Below are 20,426 nucleotides of genomic sequence, written 5' to 3'. Positions count from 1 at the left end.
AGCCGCAGCCGGAGGCACAAGCCACAAAAATGATCCAGTACTAAATTTAACGCTTACCGTGCAACTTCTCACCTTAATCATTAGAAAATGAAAGCTTGTGAATGTCAGAAATGAGGCACAGCTTGTTAATTTTATGCACAAGATGGATAATACCTTTTTATGCGTGTATCTGTTTTGAAATACAGCTGAATGTTCACATTTTCCTTTCTAAAGAGCGAACGCTTCCCAGGCGCCAGTTATCATCATATTCAGATTTGTCATGTGGAAGCTGTGGGAAGTTTGCCAGCTCTCAATCTGTTGGATAAGTTTGTGTTTCGTGCATTGTTTGTTTGTGTGTGCATATGGTTTATCCCGCAGAGTGTTAGTTAAAAGTTTCCAGTGTTTGTGCTTCACAGAATCCCTGTTTGTATTTGGAATAAGTGCAGTTTTAATTGCTGGAGATGCAGATTCAGAAGCTTTCAAAGCCAGCAGCGTGTTTTTTCTCCCTGTAGTGTCAGGTCAGCATTACAGATGGTCCTAGTGTAAAATTCCTCGCTCAGTTTTTCACTCCAACATCTGGATGTTGGAGTTATATCCACTGTGACTCTAGCTGACCATATTTTGTGTTATCACACCGTGTGCTCTCTCAGATTCATCTCGCCATGTGGATGAGGGCTACACGAGGTTAACTAAACGAGCTGTGTTTCTGTTGTCACGAGTGGGAATAACTTCCTGGTTTTCTTCCAGTCTCCATCTGAAGAGACAAAATAACAGTTAAAATTCCCTCACAGCTATGTATACAGAAATATATGAATGTGAATCTGTCTTTACTCAGACCATCTGATGATTACCACTACTGTTATAGAGAGGTACACAGCAGCTCCATCTGCACTTTGTGTTCCTTTCTGCTGCTTTCTGTGTGCACCTGTGAGAAAGGCAAACTGAGGTGGACGACTTCCAGATTGCATCAAATCGAATAAAAGCAAAGGACGGGTGATAAATTAAAGGACAAACCAACATGAAGTGTCATAGTAAGGTGTTGGGCCTAGCTCAGTTCATTACATTCCAGTCACAATAAGATTCTGATGTCCTGAAAAATGATTACCCAGTGTTGCATGGGTCCAGACCTTTGAATCTGCCCACTCCACTGAGTTAGAGTTGACTGATTCGTCTGGCATCGTGACACGAAACAGCGGGTTCTCGGTTAAAAGGTAATCGACCAATGAGCGCAGCGTGGGGGATTAGTAATTAGCCAATTAGCACCAGGGAAGGGACAAACGCCGTTGCCAAGCTGCGTGCCGTAGACTGCATGTCTTCTCAATATCGCCCAACATCATAGTTTGTTTTTACTTCGCTCCGCTTCACTCTTCAAACCCCGGAAAAAACAAGGCAATGCCTCTGTGTTGACTTGAAATGCTGTTGATTCAGGCTCATACCTTGGTCTCTGATCGGTTAAGAACATCGAATCCCCCCCCACGGAAATCGGTTAGAGTGGAGTCAATGTCAGACTGAAGATGGAAACTGAGTTGACAGTTCTGTCTGATATCAGGCAACACCCAGTGATATTTGAGAAATAAATAAAAAATACATATATATATATATATATTGTATATACACAGAAGGCTGCTTAACAACACTTACAGCTGCTCTGAAGGTATTTCCAGAATCAGTTTTCCATATTCTGTCAATATAAATGAAAATCCTGCATGTGGCACAAAAAGAAAAGACATCCAGGTAGCTGGAGATGACATCTGTTTTTGAAACACAATCAAAATATGAATGCATAATTTCACATGAAAATAAAGAATATTGTAAAGTATACGTCAGTATATATAACTGATCATTAATTTCATTTTGGTTTACATTGAGACAATATGTCATTATTTGACAAGAAAAGATAAAGACATGCACATTCAGTGTCTGATAGGATGGGTGCTGGATCAAAGACATTTCTAGCAAAGTTGAAAAAAGATGATCTGTTTTAATTCTGTCATTTACTGCTACCATATTTATTTGCAACAAGAAAAAGAGGCGCAACTTGGAAAACAGGTTAACGGGGGAAATATCTTAAGAACAATAGTAAGTATTGTATAATGGAGGGACAAAGGGTGCTCACATCCAGACAGAGACAAAAAAGAGTAAACTGCAGGGCACGGAGGATGTCTGCACACTGACTGTTAGGCTCCAAATAAATACTTTATTTCTCTTTTTAAGGTAATGTTTCAATCTGTAAGATCTTCCTCAGATCGAAACGTTGCCTTCTTTTTTCAAAGATTACCAGGTAGTCATTATTTTTGGAAAATTGGATTTGTAGCTTTATATATTTGGTGTTCCAATGATGTTGGTGGAGAGCACCGTCTAACATGTTGGTCTAAAATGTTCCATAGGTGTTAGTTAGTGGAGATCTGGTGACTGTGAAAGCCGTATGATTCACATCAGTTGGAAGTATTTGTATTCATGTTGTTTTTCCACTCATTTATTAAGGTTTTTCCCTTTAATTGCCAGCTGTCACTATCTGTCAATCTACTTATATTTCTATCTATCTGTCTACTATCTATCTAATATATTCACGTTCATCAATAAGCGAGAAAAATTATATGCTTCAGTTGAGGCCTGTTTTGTGCCTCTTGGTATTGAGGACGATGCCCTGTGGTTGTGGTCGATTCTTCAGCAGCCCTGAAGCTGGCAGCTTTTGGTGAGATCGAGCAACCCCCCCGCTCCCCGTCTTTCTCCCTCCGTCTCTCTCTCTCTCTCTTTCTCCCGCTCTCGCTCTCTCTCTCTCGCTAATCTCACATTGCCTGGAGGTACTTTTGTGTGTTTTGTGGTTTAGTTCAATTTGTTGATCTGTGCCGCAGTGAAATTCCATCAAAAGGGATCATTATTTCTTTCGCTAGTCTGGATTAGCAGCATGTGATGTATACTTCACTGAACCTGGAACCCCTTCAGATCAAGAAGCTAATTTCACATAAAATGAAACTTCTCTGGTTGTTATAGCTTTTCCCATAAATTAGTCATTAAAGCATTTTTAATCGTTTCTTTGGTCCAAGTGTCGTTAAATATTTTATTATCTCTTATTCGATCATCTCGTGGTCACATTCATGACAGCCGCAGGCCCTGCAGCATTTGCATGCTGTCCCCGTTGATGTCGGTGACATTTCTGAGACCATGTCAAAGTAGCCGTAGAGTCGGGGTGTGAAAGAAGGCTTTGGCAGCCCTCCTTGTTTTATGATTGATTTATCTCTTCTGGCCAAACCAATATAGGCTGAAAGGCCTGTGGGGTGGTCAGGCAGACCAGACGGCTCAAAGTGACGTTTGACTGGATGTAACGTATGAGTATTGCGAGTATCATGACCTTTTGTGGTCACATGATAACACTTTTTTAGAAAGACCTGGGGGCTCAGATAGACAGATTGACAGATGTCACTGTTTTGCCTCCAGATGTTGCAAATAAAAGTTGATCACAACAACTTTTTAGTCAAACTATTTTACATTTCAAGAGAGATCCACTTCCTGTTTGGGAAAATAACAGTGCATTCACTAAATTACACAAGTGACATTTCAAGCTGAGACGATATAAAGTGACTGATGACTAATGCGTCTTATTCAGCTACTTTAATTCAGGGCTGCAGTAGCTTTGACTGCAGCAACGTATTAAAGCTCAACTATATGCAGCATATACATACGGCAGCATGTAATTATGGATACTGAGTACTGCAGTGTATTTATTCACAGAGCCAGTGTTGACCAGGAGCTCTGTTCACCTCGTAACATTACAGTGAGACAATGTAAATGTCACAGAAATATTGAGTTACGCTTACAAGGCAGGTACTGCTTTTATCACTTGCTAAAGTTCTTCTGTTGTGATCTAGTGCAGAAAGCTTTAGATAAACGGCAGATGATTCAAAATGCAGAAGCATGAGCGCTGACCAAGCCCAGAAGAAGAAAGCACACATTATGTCTATTTTTAAGTCTCTTTGTTGCTCGACTGTTACTTTTAGAAAAGAGCTTAAGAGCTTCTGTTATTGGTTTTCAAATTGCTTAGTGAATTAGCACTTAAATGCATGTTATTAGACTATTATAGGGTATGTACCGTATGTTCCTTTTTAGACTTTTCAATTCTTTGATGATGGTCTGTTTAGTGTTTCTATGGGCCAGCAGCAGGGATGCAGGTTTAATGATTATAATACTGAAAGGCATCACACTTGACACTTCAAAACAAAATCTTAACATACATCCCTTTTTAGTCCAGTATACTAATCTGACCTTTTATTTTATTTTTTTAACATACCTTCATTATCTAATTCCACTCAATTCATTCTTTGAGTGGAAGGTTTTTTAGATAAAAATGTTTTGTGCTATACTAATTATTAATAAAAATAATAATAATAATAATAATAATAATAATAATAATAATAATAATAATAATAATAAAAATAAATAAAATGTATTTAGAACACTTAAAAATACAGTGAAATGTCAAGGTGCTTCACATAAAGGGTGCAAGGCCTTAATACAGCGTTAAAAACAATTTACACAAAAAAACGTGATCGGTCAATAGGATGAGTTAAATTATAGACAAAATATTTGAAGACCCAAGTTAAAAAGTAAATAAAACTACTATAAAATGATATTAATTATAAAATCCCTAGTGGAAGGCTATAGTGGAACAGATGAGTTGATATTATTTTTATTATCAAATAATCTGCCAAATGTTTTCTCAATTAATCATTATGTTATCATCAAGTAATTTGTTTTTTGTTCTATTAAACATCAGAAAAGACTGAAAAAAATATGTCCATCACTATTTTCCTGAGCCCATGGTGACAAATGTCTTGTTTTGTCAGACCAACAGCCCACGAACCAAAGACATGATATAAATTAGAGAAATCAGGAAATCTTCACATTTGAGAGGCTGGAACCAGATAATGTTTGACATTTTTTCTTGAAAATGAACTTAAATAACTTAAAGGTGCAGTGTGCGGGATTTAATTCAGAAATAGTAATACTTCTCTGTTGATAGAGCTGAAGTTTAGTCGATTAATCGATTAATCTAAGACTCGAAATAGTGGAGAGGATGAAAGAAATATCCATATTGAAGATTATTTTACTTAATTTTATTGCTGCCGTTTTTCAGGTTCTTTATTATTACTCTGAACCAATCCGATTATTTTGCTTCAATCTGCACATTTGCTCAAATCACTGGATCCGACTTCTGCTCACATTGTTCCTCCTTTATTGTAAATCCCTTCTTCTGTCCAGCTAGAATGTGCTTGCACTACGACTTTGTACGGACGTTTGTCACACTGTTAATGAAAAAACCTGCAGTGTAACGAGGAATCCGAGAGGTGCTGTGCCTCAGAAGTTTGTGTGCTCCGGACTAATACGTGTGATCATTCACCTGGATGGTACAGTAGCTAGATCGTAATATGCTCCTGCAGGGGACACGACCAACGTCTCCCAAAGGAGCACCCTGCAGGAGCTGGAGAACCATCTAAAACCTTAAAGCTTTCTCTTCTCTCTGTGATGCGTTAGCTTTTGATAGGACACTTAAATCTGAAAATAGGTCACGAGCAGTCATACAATAATTGGATTTAAAAATTAATAATATTAATGAGACTCAGGGAATTCCTTTGTTTCCTTGACTTATTCATACCACTTCACTGTCTGAATTGATAACCAAGCAGCTGAAAAGCCTAATTTGTGTCACGTTATTCTGTCACTCATGGCATAGAGGTGACCCATAAGTGCATTATCATATTAAAAGTGGGTTAGCTGCACCAAGTCGTAAAAAACGAATGTTTTAATTTTCTTTAAAATCTGATCAGAGCTATTTGAAAGCTGTATTCCATGAAACTGAAATTATATTATGAATAATTTTTTATTCTCAATATTTATTTTCAAAATAGACTTTAAGAAAACTAGCAGTAAAATACAACTGTTACTTCATCTCCAGACCCTGTTTACTTAAAAAATTGGGATGAGGTGTCCATCTTGGTCAGTATTGTTAACCACCGATTTATTTCTGCATCTCAGCCATAGATTAGACAAATGGGGCTACACTGATCCAAAATGCCAGATCTGTTTTGGCTCAGATTTTGACCTCATTAAAACAATAGTTTGACATTTTGGGAAATATTCTTGCTGAAAGTTTATTGAGAAGATTGATACCACTCTCAAGTCTGTATAGTAAATATGAAATTGGAGCCAGTAGCCAGTTAGCTTAGCTTAGCATAAAGACTGGATACATGGTGAACAGCCAGCTTGGTTCTGTCTGATGGTAACAAAATCTGTCAGTACCTCCTAAAGCTCACTGCTGAACATGTCAAGCTAAGCAGCTGCTAGCTTCACAGGCAGCTACCTCCGGGTCTGAAAAGTGAAGCCAATGCTGAAGTGTCTTAAACTTGCATTCTTTCTAATAGCCAGCAGGGGGCGACTCCTCTGGTTGCAAAAAGAAGTCTGATTGTATAGAAGTCTATGAGAAAATGACCCAACTTCTCACTTGATTTATTACCTCAGTAAACATTGTAAACATGAGTTTATGGTCTCAATCGCTAGTTTCAAGTCTTATTCAATACAGCATGATGTTCATTTAGTAAATTATTTTCCCATTTAGAATCAAATAGACCATAAAGCAGGGTATGCTTTATGGGCGTGGCTATCTTGTGATTGACAGGTCGCTACCACGGCGTTATCCAGTCTGGGAGTTGTCCGTGTTTTCGTATTAGAACTTTCCCCTTTCACAGTGTGTTTTCAGTTCATGAATGTTAATTTTAACATTTTGGTCGCCTAAAAATGTCTTATTTAGCGTTCAGTTGTACCACGACTGCCAAAAAACAAGATTGCAACGGCTAAAATGCCAAACTCGAGGCTTCAAAACCATAGTCCACAAACCAATGGATGACGTCACGGTGACTACGTCCACTTCTTATATACAGTCTACGCTTCAGCTTCGTATTAAATGGACAGATATAAGGGTGGTATTCTCAACATTTTTGGCAACTCAGATCTTCTCTCATATGGACAGTAAAAAAACAATGTTCAGAGACTTGAGTAGTATAAGAAATCCAACCTGAAACAATAAAGATGAGGGGAACAAAAACAAGATTTAAAAAGTCTGCAGTGGAAATTATTCCCTTATATGGACAAACAAAATATACAATACAATGGTGACAAAACAATAGCACCTGGCAGGAATAAAGTGCAACAAAGTTTACTTGAAACATGGTAAAATATTCTTCAATAAGCCACTTAATTTACTTACTTTTGGCTTATCCGACTGTAATAACAATCGAATCGCTGCATCCCTAATTAGAAACACAGTGATGGCCAATCAACTGTGATTCTGGGCAGCATTTTGACACAGTGGAATAATGCCAGTTGCATCAATGGCTTTAGGCTACAGAGACAAAATCATGTGGGTGATGCTTTTTAAAGGAGGGGAATGTCATGGTAAATGCTGTTGGTGATCTATATTGGTGGTGTAATTATCTCCATAATGTCATGGCTGTAAGGACTGGGGCTGCAGTTAAACGCAGCAAGACCCGAATCCTCCCACTTGTTTTGAGATTGACACTGACCAGTCTGCAGACTCTCCTGTTGCCAAGCACAACAAGAGCTCGGCACACGCAGTAAATTTGAAAAAGGGGGGCTTGTACGCCTCATGCCTTCCATGTTGGCTCCCCCTGACCCGAGAGGATTAAGCCTGGCCACGGGGTTTTTCTTTCAGGTAGCTGATTTATTGGGTTTCAGCAGAGAAACAAAGGGTCTGGATGTGTTTGAAGTATGTGGGTGAAGACCCTAAGACGCACTTTGAAAAAAGCTCCTACTAGGATTGAAATCTCCTCAGCCACACCTGGCAATGCGACGTTCAAATGCACACGGTAACCTTTCACCTGGGCCGGGATCCACCGTCCACCTGTGCACCGTCTGCCCACGTGTTGGTCAGACTTTACCGTGTGTGGCGGGGGATTAAACACACTGCATGTGTGATTGACGATATGCCACGACACAAAAGCAAAGTAATGATATTTCATCAAGCTGATAACTCTGCCTGAACGCTCAAGCTCTGCCTTGTGGCCTAGATTTCCTCTCCTCCTCAAGAGGGATTGATTCAACCTTTCTTCTATTCTTCTACATTTTCTAATTAGCTTTAGTGATTTCCTAATTCTTTGACATTCAACCTTGAATTATTCCCTCCTCCACACATAAAAACAAGCATTTGTTCCAGTTGTGGAAAACCAACAAAGCATGTTAATGTTCTTGTTTATTCCATGATCAAACATAATCATTCTCTCCTCTGGAGGAAACCTCCCTTTGGGCTAATTTCTGGCATTGTTACTTGCATGTTTGACAAATTAGATGCTGGGAAACTCTGGGAGAACAGGGGGGAAAGCTACTGATACTGACATTAGCATTTCATCCCCTCTTTGTTCCACTCGGGCAGAATTCAAAGGTTTGCTGACTTAGCAGGTTTTGGGAGGATTGAAGGGGTTCAGTCTGAAGGGTCATCCACTGTGGGATGGGGATGTTGTTTTCTATTGGAGTGAGCCAGGGGGGTTTAGCATTGAGCAAAGGCTGGGCTCTTATTCCTTTTTCTCCTCCTGGGGGCTCCCTGTCCAGGTGTGGATCTATTTTCCACCGGAAACCAGGGAGTTTTCTCCTCTCTTATACTGTCTTTCATCGATTGAAGCTCAGGCCAGTGGCCCATCACACCTGGATCAAATGCAAAACCACGCTGGAGGAAGTTTTAATTTCCAGTCTGATAGTATTGAGCTACTACTGTGTTGTGAATCAATGCAGAGGGTTAATTCCACTTTAAGCCATCTTTCACGAGTTGGTTCTGCAGCACAGGATACGCATCAACAATAGCAGGGCATTCCAGCGGGTTAGACTGTTAGCAGCTCATTCAATGGGCCTTATCAGTGGTTATAAGTGTCATAGATGTGGGTCAATAGGGGCCTGATACACCCACTAGTAGGTTTCATCATCGATTCACATGGGCAATCAGCAAAAGACGGAACACAACAGCGACCTTTAGCAACCGTAGCAATTATGACAGGAGCGAGAGTAAAAGTCAGGCGCTGTAGTACAGACCGCGTGAAAACATATGGGGTGGAGGTCGGGGGCGATGACACAAAACACTGGACATTCACCCAGGAAGCCGGGGTTTGCATCCCATGTGAAACCAAAAACGTTCTCATTACATCCCGAAAGCCTTCAATAAATCAAACACTCTGACAAAAAAAATAATAAAATCCGGTATCTGTGGTTGTCGCGGTCTGTAATAAACCCGTCCAATCATTTCATTCAGCCCAAGTGTAATGATTGGACGGGCTACCTGTCTGCCTGTCTACCTACCTGCCTGCGTGCACTCTGCCCGTGCAATCATTGCCTATCACTGGAGTCTTCCACAAGCTGCTAGCTTGACAGTTTTGAGTACTAACAATAGCCATATTCACTTGGTGATATGTGATTAGCATTCACTTTCATTATGATATGTAATACAATTTGTGATTTGTGTTATTGGGCTATACAAATAAAATTGACTTGACTTGATAAGTTTATGTTTGTAATCATAATAGTGGGTGAGTGGCTTTGCAAGGAGGCCTGAAGCGACGGATTGTCGGTGTTTTCGACTTGGCAACTTTTTCTCTAGATTTAGGGACTTTTGGAGCTAGATAGCCTCTAATGCTGCTAGCTGCTTTTATTGGAGAGTTGGCAATACTGGGCTTGTTTGTTCGGCTAGAACATTTAAAAAAAAATCCAGTGTATTCTTGCTCTTTTCTCAAGATCGACCACCCTGCATTTAATTTTCTCTTTCACTTTTGAAGCGTTGTTAATTTAAGCCAAAACACAATCTGTTTTTTGTTGCCTAAACCTAAATAAGTTGTTTTGTTTGTGTTCAAAATGTAACGTTTCATTCAGTTTTACGTGTTAGTACGTGTTGCTTTTAAGTAGCTTATTTACAACGTAGTAGGTGCAGGCCCCTACTGACCCACATCTATGAGGCTTATAACGACTCATAACAGCTATTTAAATGAGCTGATAACAGTCGACTCGGGTGCAGCTGCTTCAGACACAGGGATGCTTCTTTTGAATTTTTTTATTTAGGATATTTCACGAGCATTTTTCTCAGCTATTTCTCACCTCGCTGGTCAAAATGTATTTTCTCCCCGGTGCAGGTTTTAACTTGCAACAAATAAACAGTGATTTTAATGGAGCGCCTTTTATGCTCAGTCACCATATCATTTCTGGGGGCATGTTAAATGGGAAGCCAAACAAGCCTGTTTCGCTCTGACATTCAGTGTATCAACAGGCATTAAGCTGAATAGGAAACAGCCCTATTTTCTCTCTCTGTGTGTGTGTGGAGAGCAGAGGCACTGAGACAGACAGACTGTAGCTCTCTCTGTGTGGATAGAGACAAGAATGAGGATGCTGGGAACAATAGGAGGAGAAGCCATTGTTAACCAGCCTTGTTGCTGTCAAGGCAGAGTCTGAATGCGCCTAAGCCACCTCTCTTCAAACTAAACACCGAGCCCAGCAGGTGGTTTTCCCACAGTCTTCAGAAATTGATTAAATCTGATCTTCAGCATTTGGAGCTCTCCTGCTTTTTAGTGTAAATGAGCCTTTGAACTATATTATTTGACCTTAACATCCCTGCAACGTTCTGGCAAGCTGTGATTCAAAATGGACCAATGCTAAGAGAAAAATTAGCATAATGTTTGGTGTTATCACCACAGGATACTTCTACGCAGACAGACCTGAAGTCCTCATTTTTATTGCTTAGAGAAAAATGACAATAAGGATGTTCCACGTCCCTGGGTTAGATTCCATATTTATCTTAATTGGTGCCTGGCAGGTTACACAGAATGGAGATGGATTTGAAGTCATTTACTGGAAGTTCTTGACAGGCGCAGTGGAAGAGAACGTCAAGCACCGCGCTGGCACACATAGCTTGGAAATCATCTGTCAAAATTTAGCATATCCAAGGAGAAGGCTGCCTGTCATCTTCAATGTACATCTAACCATGCACAAGGGTGGATTTGATCAGGAACTATGTTGTACTCCTGGTGTAAAGCACATTCATCAAGTTGATATTTGGTTGACAAGACAAAAAAACATGCCCTAGAAAGGCAAAGAGGTTTTTATAACGAGATGGTTTTGAGCTACACGTAGTGCCAAAGGGCTTCTTTCCTTTAAATAATGAATTTGTGCACAATATTGTTCAAATCAAAATCTTCATAGACCATTATCAGACCGTTTTCACTTACAAATGCGATGTTCTCTTTTTGCCCTGATTTTGTTCCGTCACACTAGATGTGATTTGTCGGTTTTGTTTTGCAAAACATTGCTGACAAGTGCATGGCTCAGCTGGGCCGATTATCAGTGGAAATCTCCACTCCAACTTCTTTATTTCCCCCCGAATCAATGTGGCGAACAGCAAGACGTGATTGATAATGATATTGAGATTGATTGTCTAAATCCCTTCCCTCAGTTCAAAGTCCCCGAAACAGATAGTATATATACATGCAATTCAGTGCAGAGATAGGAGTTGGCAGGAGCTGCCAATAGATAAGTGAAATAGGGCCAGAGTGAAAAGACCTATCAGTCCCTAAGGGGCTTAGCTGCAGGATTCTGAAGCTCTAAACTGGCGGTGGTGGAGGGAGATAGTCGACATTGGTTTTAAATTACCCAAGATTGCCTTGTGGTTTCAGTCTGCAGGGACGCCAGCAGACAAGATGTTTGTTAAAACAAGTGCAGACATTGAGGCAGATTGGGGCAAAGAGCAGACCTGCGATTTCCTAGCCAGACAGAGCAGGTTGGAAAGCTGGTAATTGCAGAATTGGCAGAGGGGCTAAGGAGGTCTTGCAGCAATGATATCTGCCACTGGGACTGAAGCAGTGGCGATGCTGGAACAGGGCTCAGTTTCCTCACCGGGAGGATATGCTATCTGATGCCATATAAGCTACAACACACAGCACACTAATGCCACTGTTGTTCATTTGCTTGCTTTGCAACACGGCATATGTAACTCAGAATTACTGGGTAGAAAATGACCAATAATTATGTAGCTAGTAATTATCGCACAGGTGCCCTCGTGGCCTCAGGTGCCAACCGTGTTCTGTACCCGCAAAGTCCTGAGTTCATGGGAATTTTCCAGTCTTCTTCCTCTGCATTATGTCCTGTCAAACAAAAGGATAAATCCACATTTTTTTTATATTATTAATATTCACTTGTCTTACTGAGACAAAACCGTTTCACTGGAATTGCGTTGCTAGGTGACAGCTTGGGTGCATGTTTACTTCCTATCAGCTGACGTCATTCACATACACTGCAACAAAGAAACTATAAAAGAAGGAAGTGTCATTATGTCACTGAACTTGAACACATTGGTGCCAAGCCATTATAGTATTCTATATGTATTTGATTGTAATAGATCATCTTTGTCATCAATAAACAACCAACCATCAAACTGCTAATGATATTTAATAATATTCAGGATGGCTAACGTTAGCCAGCTCTATTGATAATGTTTCTTATTATTTTCAGGAGGTGGCGTTAATCGCTAAATTTGATATGCTTCGATAAATCCGGACCTTTTATATACTTGCAAAATTAGAATAGTGTCACGATGACGTAATGACCCTTCCTTCTTTTATAGGTTCCTTGTGGCTGGGCAATATGGATAAAATCAAATATCACAATATTTTTCAGTTTTTAGGCTAAGCTAAGCTCACTAGCTTGATATGAGAGTGGTATCGATCATCTCATTTAAGCAGGAAATTACATTTCCCAATATGTCAAACTATTACTTTTTAAAATAGTTCAACAAAATAACTCACAAAGTCAAAGAACAGAAACAACAGTTGGCATCTGAACAGCATCACTGAATTTGCAGGTAGTAAAAACATCAAAATTAGGAAAGCACGAATCTACAAAAGTAAAAGAACTTCACAAATGTAATCTTGCAAACAGAAATGCTGCCAAACAGAACAGAGCAAGGCCAGTAACAACCTCACCAAGGAGCTCTACTCTGAACATGTTCAAAAACACCTCATTTTCCATTTAATACCACAGATCTGCTTTTCCAATATTCCATTACCACCCTCACTATCCTTGCTACACTCATTCACTGGCATTCACAGAGGGGACGACGTGAATAGCACTCCACAACAGCTACAGTACCAGACTTTGACACACACAGCTTTTAATGCTTAAAGTTTACTTTTGTTACAGGTACAATAACAAAAGGCCTTTTAAGTCTGACTTGAAAATCTTTAGGAGAAATTGGCTCCAGCATTGAGGGGTTGAGGTATTGATTCTGGCCTCTGGCTCAGTCCAGGAAAAGATGGATAGATTTCTTTGAAATGCACTCTGCGTGAGAATATAAAGACTATTGTGTGTTCTCGCTCAGGAATAAATTGTTTCATGACATATCTGGGGCCACCTTTTTAGCTTCAAGCTGCCTGCTTCTCTTGAAAGGGGAATGTTGACAGGGTGGAGCACATTCATCTAGTCCCAGACTACCCACACCTCATAGAAGCTTTTATTGAAAGTTAAATCTCCTTCAGAGAGTTGGCAGCCTCTCGTTGGGATATCTATTTCAGCAGCTGTCGAGGCTGATTATATGGGGGTTGTGCCACACACTGGCAGCGATATAAACCTCCTACTGAGAGAAGTACTATTATGATGCTATTGATTGATGCGTTCATCTGCATGCATGTGTACAATCTCTTGAAGCAGCAGTTGTGTTGATAGCATGCAACATGTGATCGCTGATACACTTTGATTTACACAATGGCGAATTCACACATTTAATAAAAGCTTATGGTGCCATGTAATTTCTGTTGAACAAGATGCTTTAATGTTTACCTCAGGACCCAACGGATCAATAACAAGTTGCAGGCGTTATTGGAGAACTTCCCAATACTAAAGTCTGATACCAAGAGCCATGTGTAACAATCAAAGCAATACAGATTGATTTATTGCTTGTTCACACCCTGTTAGCCTGTCTTAATAGTCAATGAATGTGGATGGTACTTCGGTGTTGTCAATGAAAAAGCAGTATGGGTTGTTCTACCCACTGTTTTCTAACACCAGATCCATAGAGAATCAATAAGAAAACATAGTTACCAAGAGACTATACAGTGTAATATGGTTTATAATCACTACATTCCCATTTAGGATTGAACGCAAGTGAGTAGCGGAATAACACATTGGTGATATAAGCAGTACATTTTGTTGAAATATATAAAAATGTATGCAATCAAAACTTTTAATGTCTTCTGAATTCAAATTAAGTGAGCAACAAGAGAATCATTAATATAACAGATATGTGGATGGTTTCTTTGAAGGGGATGAAGTTTCAAACTGAAACCTCAGCCCTCTCATTTTCCTGATTTATTATTAAACACTGAGTTGACATAAAAAAAAATGATTAAACACTGACTGGGCTCTGCTTGGTGCATATTCTTTTTGAAGGCTTTTTTTCGCCCTCAGTGTTCAGAATTCTCCCTCCACCGCCATCACCCACTGACTCTGAATACATTTCGCTCCTCGCCAATGCCATCGATTTGAATATCAAACACCAATAAAAGCCACCTCTTTGGGTTTGTTTGAGCTCCGCCATGCTGTGAGAAGGAAGGTGGGCGGCACGGGGCAAAGGATCTTAGAACTATTGAGTCAAAATATTGATGGAACATAGCCAGTCGCTGTGACGCTGCAGCCAAATACAAATTTTAATGTTCTCCAAGTTACAACTTGGCAACACAAAGATTTGTATTTATTTAGAGAGAAAGCATGAAGTACATGCTCTTTTTCAGCACCGCCTTCATACTCATACTAAAGTTCCACACAATCACTCGAGGGAGGTGGAGGACAACCACAAGTTTCCTTGTGTTGTTGGCCACAGAACAGCTCCAACTGAACCGTTGGGGGTTAAAAGCCTTGCTTATGAGGGCATGCTCATGGAGATTCATGAGGTTTCTTATTCAGATTTCCTCCCCAAGATTCTCAGGTAGTCTTGGGGACAAGTTTTCGGCCACCTGTTACTGTTGCTTCACATTTAATCAACAATTAACATTACAGGATACAGGCTATGTACGCTGCTAGGTGGATCTTTTACTTAACTGCCTCCACAGAATGATGAACTAATTCGCAGCCAATTATACAATTGCAGTTAACAGCTGTTAATGAATGCTAATGAGCTTAGCATAATAGCTCGGAGGGAAAAACTAGGAGCGAAACATCTAGCCTGAGGAGATGAATATTTTGTGAAAAAGTAAAAGTAGCAATACCACAGTGTAGAAATACTCTGATACAAATAAAAGTCATGCATTCAAAATGTCACTTAATGGTTCTCTATAGCCTACTGGTGGTTCCTAAACTTTTTCACTTGGAGGACCCCTAAACTGACTCAAATTAGACCACGGACCCCCATTTGGTAGGACTTTTGCTTTTAGATGTTTTATTACAGAAAGTATATGAAACCCATTACCAAAATAGTCATACATTCTGACATTGTGTTACTTATGGATGGAATTATAGTGAAAATAAATGATTCTCCCTTTTACTAGGGACCCCCTGGAACGCCCCTAAAGGACCTTTAAAAACATAGTTCTAGAAAAGAAGAAGAAGAAAGGCACTTTATTAATCCCCGAGGGGAAATTCAATTTTTTCACTCTGTTATATTTTACATATTACACACAGGCCCGGAATACACACACATGCTCAAACAGGACCTACATGCATTAATGATGAGATGTCAGAGCGAGGGGTCTGCCCCTGACAGGCGCCCCGAGCAGTTGGGGGTTTGGTGCCTTGCTCAAGAGGCAAACTAGGACACTCAGTACTTGGTCCAAGCGGGGACCAGCAACCCTCCGGTTCCCAAGCCAAGTCCCAATTGACTGAGCTACTGACGCCCCTCGAAATACGTTATTCAGAGGATTAATATAGCCTAGCAGCAAAAAAAAACGATTTGCTATGTAAAGACATAGAGGAGTAATGTCTACCTGAGCAGAGAGCCAGCAACACGAGTTGTCAGAAAATGTGACCCCACTGTACCTGTGTAATAAATGAGGCAAACACCAAACAATATATGTCAATACATAACAAGAAAACACACAAAACTAAATATAAAATATATAAAAACACATTTTAATATTTTTACTGTAAAGATATATTCACAAAACTCTAAAAGAAAAGAAAAAAAGATAGATACAGTGGGGTCATATTTTCTGAGGGCAGCCCTCAGAAATGGTGACCTCATGAGTTGTTGACTCTCTGTGGTCACAGATTTCTGTGGTCACAGATTTTGGTGTAACACCAGCCGTGCTGCATTTTAATGCATGCCAGTCTCTCTGTTGTGCCCGGTTTTGCCCCACTGGCTAGCTATCAAGTACTGTTCCCCGTCGATATGTGTTCCCCTACCTGACATGAACCAACCTTTATCCATAACCCAACTATGGAGGCGGGCGGTAGCATTTTAACAGTAGGGAAACACTATTCGACGGGGGGAACATACTTCAACATAACACCGTCACGCCATCGCGACCCACAACGTTTGTTGCCGCCGTTAATTTAATCATCTACACCTGTGCTTTTTCTACTGCGACAAACACCTGGAGTGTGTTCAAATCCGCGTACTTCTGTACTTACACTTACTACTTTGAGTGCATAAGTGCGTTCACACTGGGAAGTACGGCAAAATGGCCGGTGAAATGTTGCGTCATTTCCGGCCAGTGCGCCGCAGAGTATTCGATTTGAGACGACCCACTACTCAAGTGAGCACAGAGTGCACACAGTGCGCCACATTGAAGTGTACTTCTGGAAGTGCGTGGATTGGAACACACTCGTTTTGTGTGCTAGCTTTCAAACGTTTTTCAAAGTATATCTGGCTGTGAGCAACTTCAACAAACAAAAGTTAAGAAAGTTAGCTAAATAGAAAATTCATTGTTGAGGTATAAAGGTTCAGTTAAAGCTAGCTTTTGACCACTAGACAGAGTAGACACACTCCAAATCAAAACTCCCTACAGGTAAGTCTTTCATTGTGGTTTGATGTGCTAGCTAACTGTCCTTGCTTTGTTCACTGTCACTTGTTATCTTCTTCTCTGTGGTGTTTCCACACAGCAGGAAGCCTAGTTAACACACAGGTACAGTTAACTAGCTGCTCGCCCTAACAAGTTGCTTTGGTGATGTGTTAGCTGTAGGAGGTAGTCTATTTCTGGAAAAGCTCTCAACAATCCTTCAACCTTTTACCTGTAGTACTTTTGCAATCCCTTCCTTTTCCCACCCCCTCAAAAAACAGACAAAGCAGCAAATATATCATTAGCAGCTGCCCTATGGAGCTGGATATTAATTATCCTGTGTTCTCCTCGTTTGGCCACTCATTTGCACGTGTACTGTAAATGTCAGCAGAGAGATAAATGGGAAAACAAAAACCCCAGCTCGTAGCCTTTATGCAGCAGAATGTCAGAGGGAGCTTGTAAGAGATGAGATATTGGTTTTGGCCTGGCATGGATTCTGGCTCAAAGGACATTCCCAGAGGCAATGCAATTTGTATGTCATCTGTGTTTAGAAACTTATTAGCAATGTGCAAGCAAACCTTTTCAGATTTGGATTTTTGGCAGGAAGCAGGATAATATACAGTGCATCTGTTATCAACAGAGAACCGATGTAATCATGTATCTGACGCAGCTTAATATCATTTTGTCCGATTCTTCTCGAAGTTACCCGCCTGCTCTGAAAACAACCTCCCACTGTGTAAAAACCACCTTTATGTTTCCCATTTTTTCACTCAGTATGAACTCCTTTCCAGCCACATATTGTTCTGACATGCCTTTTTTTGTAGATTTATGAGTGGATTGAAAAGCACTTTGGAGGGGAAAAAAGCTCAACTCTCACATTCTCTGTGTGGCCTTTAAGGTGCTAGGAATAAAGGAGTATTTGTATTAATCGATCACACGCCAAGCCTGGTTGAAGTCTGGCCCTAATGGTTGCTTGCTGTCATTTTGCAAGCAGCTTGTAAAAAGGATTAGAGTGGCTCTGTGGAGTAAGGGCGCATGAACAGCAAAGTTCTGTGGCCGGCAAGGAAAATAAATCAATTTATCCCTGATGGTGGTGCAGTTTTGGAACATAATGCCTAACGATGATGGAGTTTGGACACTTCATACTTGTCATTGTGAAATTGGACTGCCGTGTTGCTAATGATGGTAATGTATGTTGTGCCTCGCCTACTACAGTAATCCTTCACTCTGTCTCACTTAAATGCATCTCATTGTCTGGCATATTGCATTATGAATACCGCTGGGTGATAAAAAAAAAGAGGAGAATTTAATTTATGTATTCATTCATTTGAACAGCAAGTTAATGGAAAAAACTGTATAACCATATAAATTTCTTCCTTTTGTCACAGGCGATTGTAACTTTGAGAAGCCGCTGGCAGCGTGTGGGTACAGCCAAGGCAGAGACGATGACCTTGACTGGGAGCAGACCAATACCAGAGAGAAGCCTTCATCCGATCCGTGGCTGCCCTCAGGTAAGGACGGTGACACCAGCTCGTGAAGAGGAGAAATGATGATTCTATCCCCATGCAGAGAATATATCACTGCAATAGTCTTCACATTTGACACTGGCTGTTTTGTACAAGCAGCAGTATTCTGCACAGAACAAAGATAATTTTTTCCATAAAAGAATATTATTTTCTGAATAGGAAGAACTCACTTGTTAAATAGGGTATTCACGCCAGTGAAGAAAAACTTATCAGACCTAAAAATTTTGACCCCAAAATACAACACACGATCAGAATATGCTCCTCTTACATGACATCCAAGAGTATCCTTGAACTTAGTAAATTATTACTTGGCTCAAGTAGGCAAGATGTGCGCACAACTATTATAAATATTCCAAAAATACAACTAATTTGTACATGCATGTACATGACAAATTTTTATCTGTTAGGGTTTTTGCACCAAATGAAATTCATCTCCGACTGGCCGGTTTAGTCTGATGATTTAGGTGTTCACATGAGACATTTTTCTGATTAGGCTATACATCTGACTATAATTTGAATATACTATACAGCTGCATGCAAACAACTTAGTGTTAGAGAGTAATAAATATTGATTACGGCTTATATGGACTACTATTTGATCTTGTAAACTTTAAAGAGAAGACAGTTCTACAGTCTTCTCTAGAGTTCCAACTATAGATATAAAATAGGAGTAATAGGGTCATTAAAGTGTTTGCTGTGGTAATTTGACTAGTACAAAAGAAAATGGCAATTGTTGTTAGTTGTTATGGTGACAACAGAACACACATCAGTGCGGCCGTAAAGTGTGTGGTCGCAGCTCCCGGAGGCCGTCTACCACAAAATTACGTTCCCATAAGACTTAAAGCTTCAGTAGGCAGAATGTTTTTGGCATCATTTGGCAAAAGTTCCATAATAACATTTCAGCATATTGTAATTCAAGTGTTCTGAGAGAAAACTAAACTTCTGCACCTCGTCATGGCTCTGTTTTAAGCCAATGATGGGAGACTTTGGCCAATCACAGGTCATTTCATAGAGAGCGTTCCTATTAGCTGTGTAGGCGGTGCTTGGTATTTCCTCAACTGATCTCAACATGGCTGCTGGGTCACAAACTTTCTAATTTTACAGCTAAACAGTACACTACAAGATGATTCTGAAAACATTTGAGGTGAGAAATAAACATTACAGTAACAGAATATTGATTCTTATTTGATTTATTGGTTGTTTTCCTCCGTTGTCTGTGAAATCTTGCAGATGCCATTAGAAGCACTGCAGACACAGAGGCACGTGAATTCTTTCAGATTACCTGTCTCATGCACTTTTTCAGCATATTTTTGCCCGGATTATGGTTGCCATTTTAAACACATGATTAATGTTGTAAATTGAAACAAAACAAAACAAAAACACGACAAAACTACTTAGTTAGGCGACAAAACTACTGGGTTAGGTTTAGTATACAAAAACATCATGGTTTGGCTTAAAATTACTACGTTTCACACAGGACGCAAACAGCAGTCTCCCGGGGGAAAGTCCGGTGAAATTACTACGTTTCACACGAGGCACAAACAGCGGTCTTTGTTGCTAGCTAACTTGCTAATTCCACCATGCTTCACTGCCTCACTCGCTACAGAAAACGAGGCGAACAAAGTTGTCACTCATCTGGTGATAGCAATGTGCTTTCCTCTGCTGTGTGGATAAAGCATTAAGTTGTTAAATTTGACTCATTTACTCTGGCTTTCTATGCTTTGTAACGTTAATACTCCACTACTCGTTTTAGTCGTTACTGCAAGCGGAACACATAAAAATGGTGGCCGCTCTTACCATCCTGCGATGTTGATTTGAATGGGAATGTCCGTTCTACTCCTAATTCTAATCTATGGTTCCAACACTAGTTTTTCCTTTTTTATTATCAATATGAGAT

The 20,426-nt window shown here is 40.0% G+C and overlaps 1 protein-coding gene across 12 annotated transcripts in view; it reads left to right on the top strand.

Annotated features, from left to right (window-relative positions):
• Window positions 1-20,426, top strand: part of LOC119498360 (receptor-type tyrosine-protein phosphatase mu-like) — a 191,742-nt gene that overhangs the window by 28,312 nt on the left and 143,004 nt on the right. For all 12 annotated transcript variants that reach the window (XM_037787181.1, XM_037787190.1, XM_037787186.1 and 9 more), the window contains exon 2: window positions 18,392-18,514. In XM_037787181.1, coding sequence (XP_037643109.1) covers window positions 18,392-18,514 — 123 coding nt within the window. The remainder of the gene's footprint in view (window positions 1-18,391; window positions 18,515-20,426) is intronic.

This window comes from Sebastes umbrosus, chromosome 12, assembly GCF_015220745.1.
Source record: "Sebastes umbrosus isolate fSebUmb1 chromosome 12, fSebUmb1.pri, whole genome shotgun sequence".
Lineage (NCBI taxonomy): Eukaryota > Metazoa > Chordata > Actinopteri > Perciformes > Sebastidae > Sebastes > Sebastes umbrosus.
This window is presented reverse-complemented; position numbering and strand designations above follow the sequence as displayed.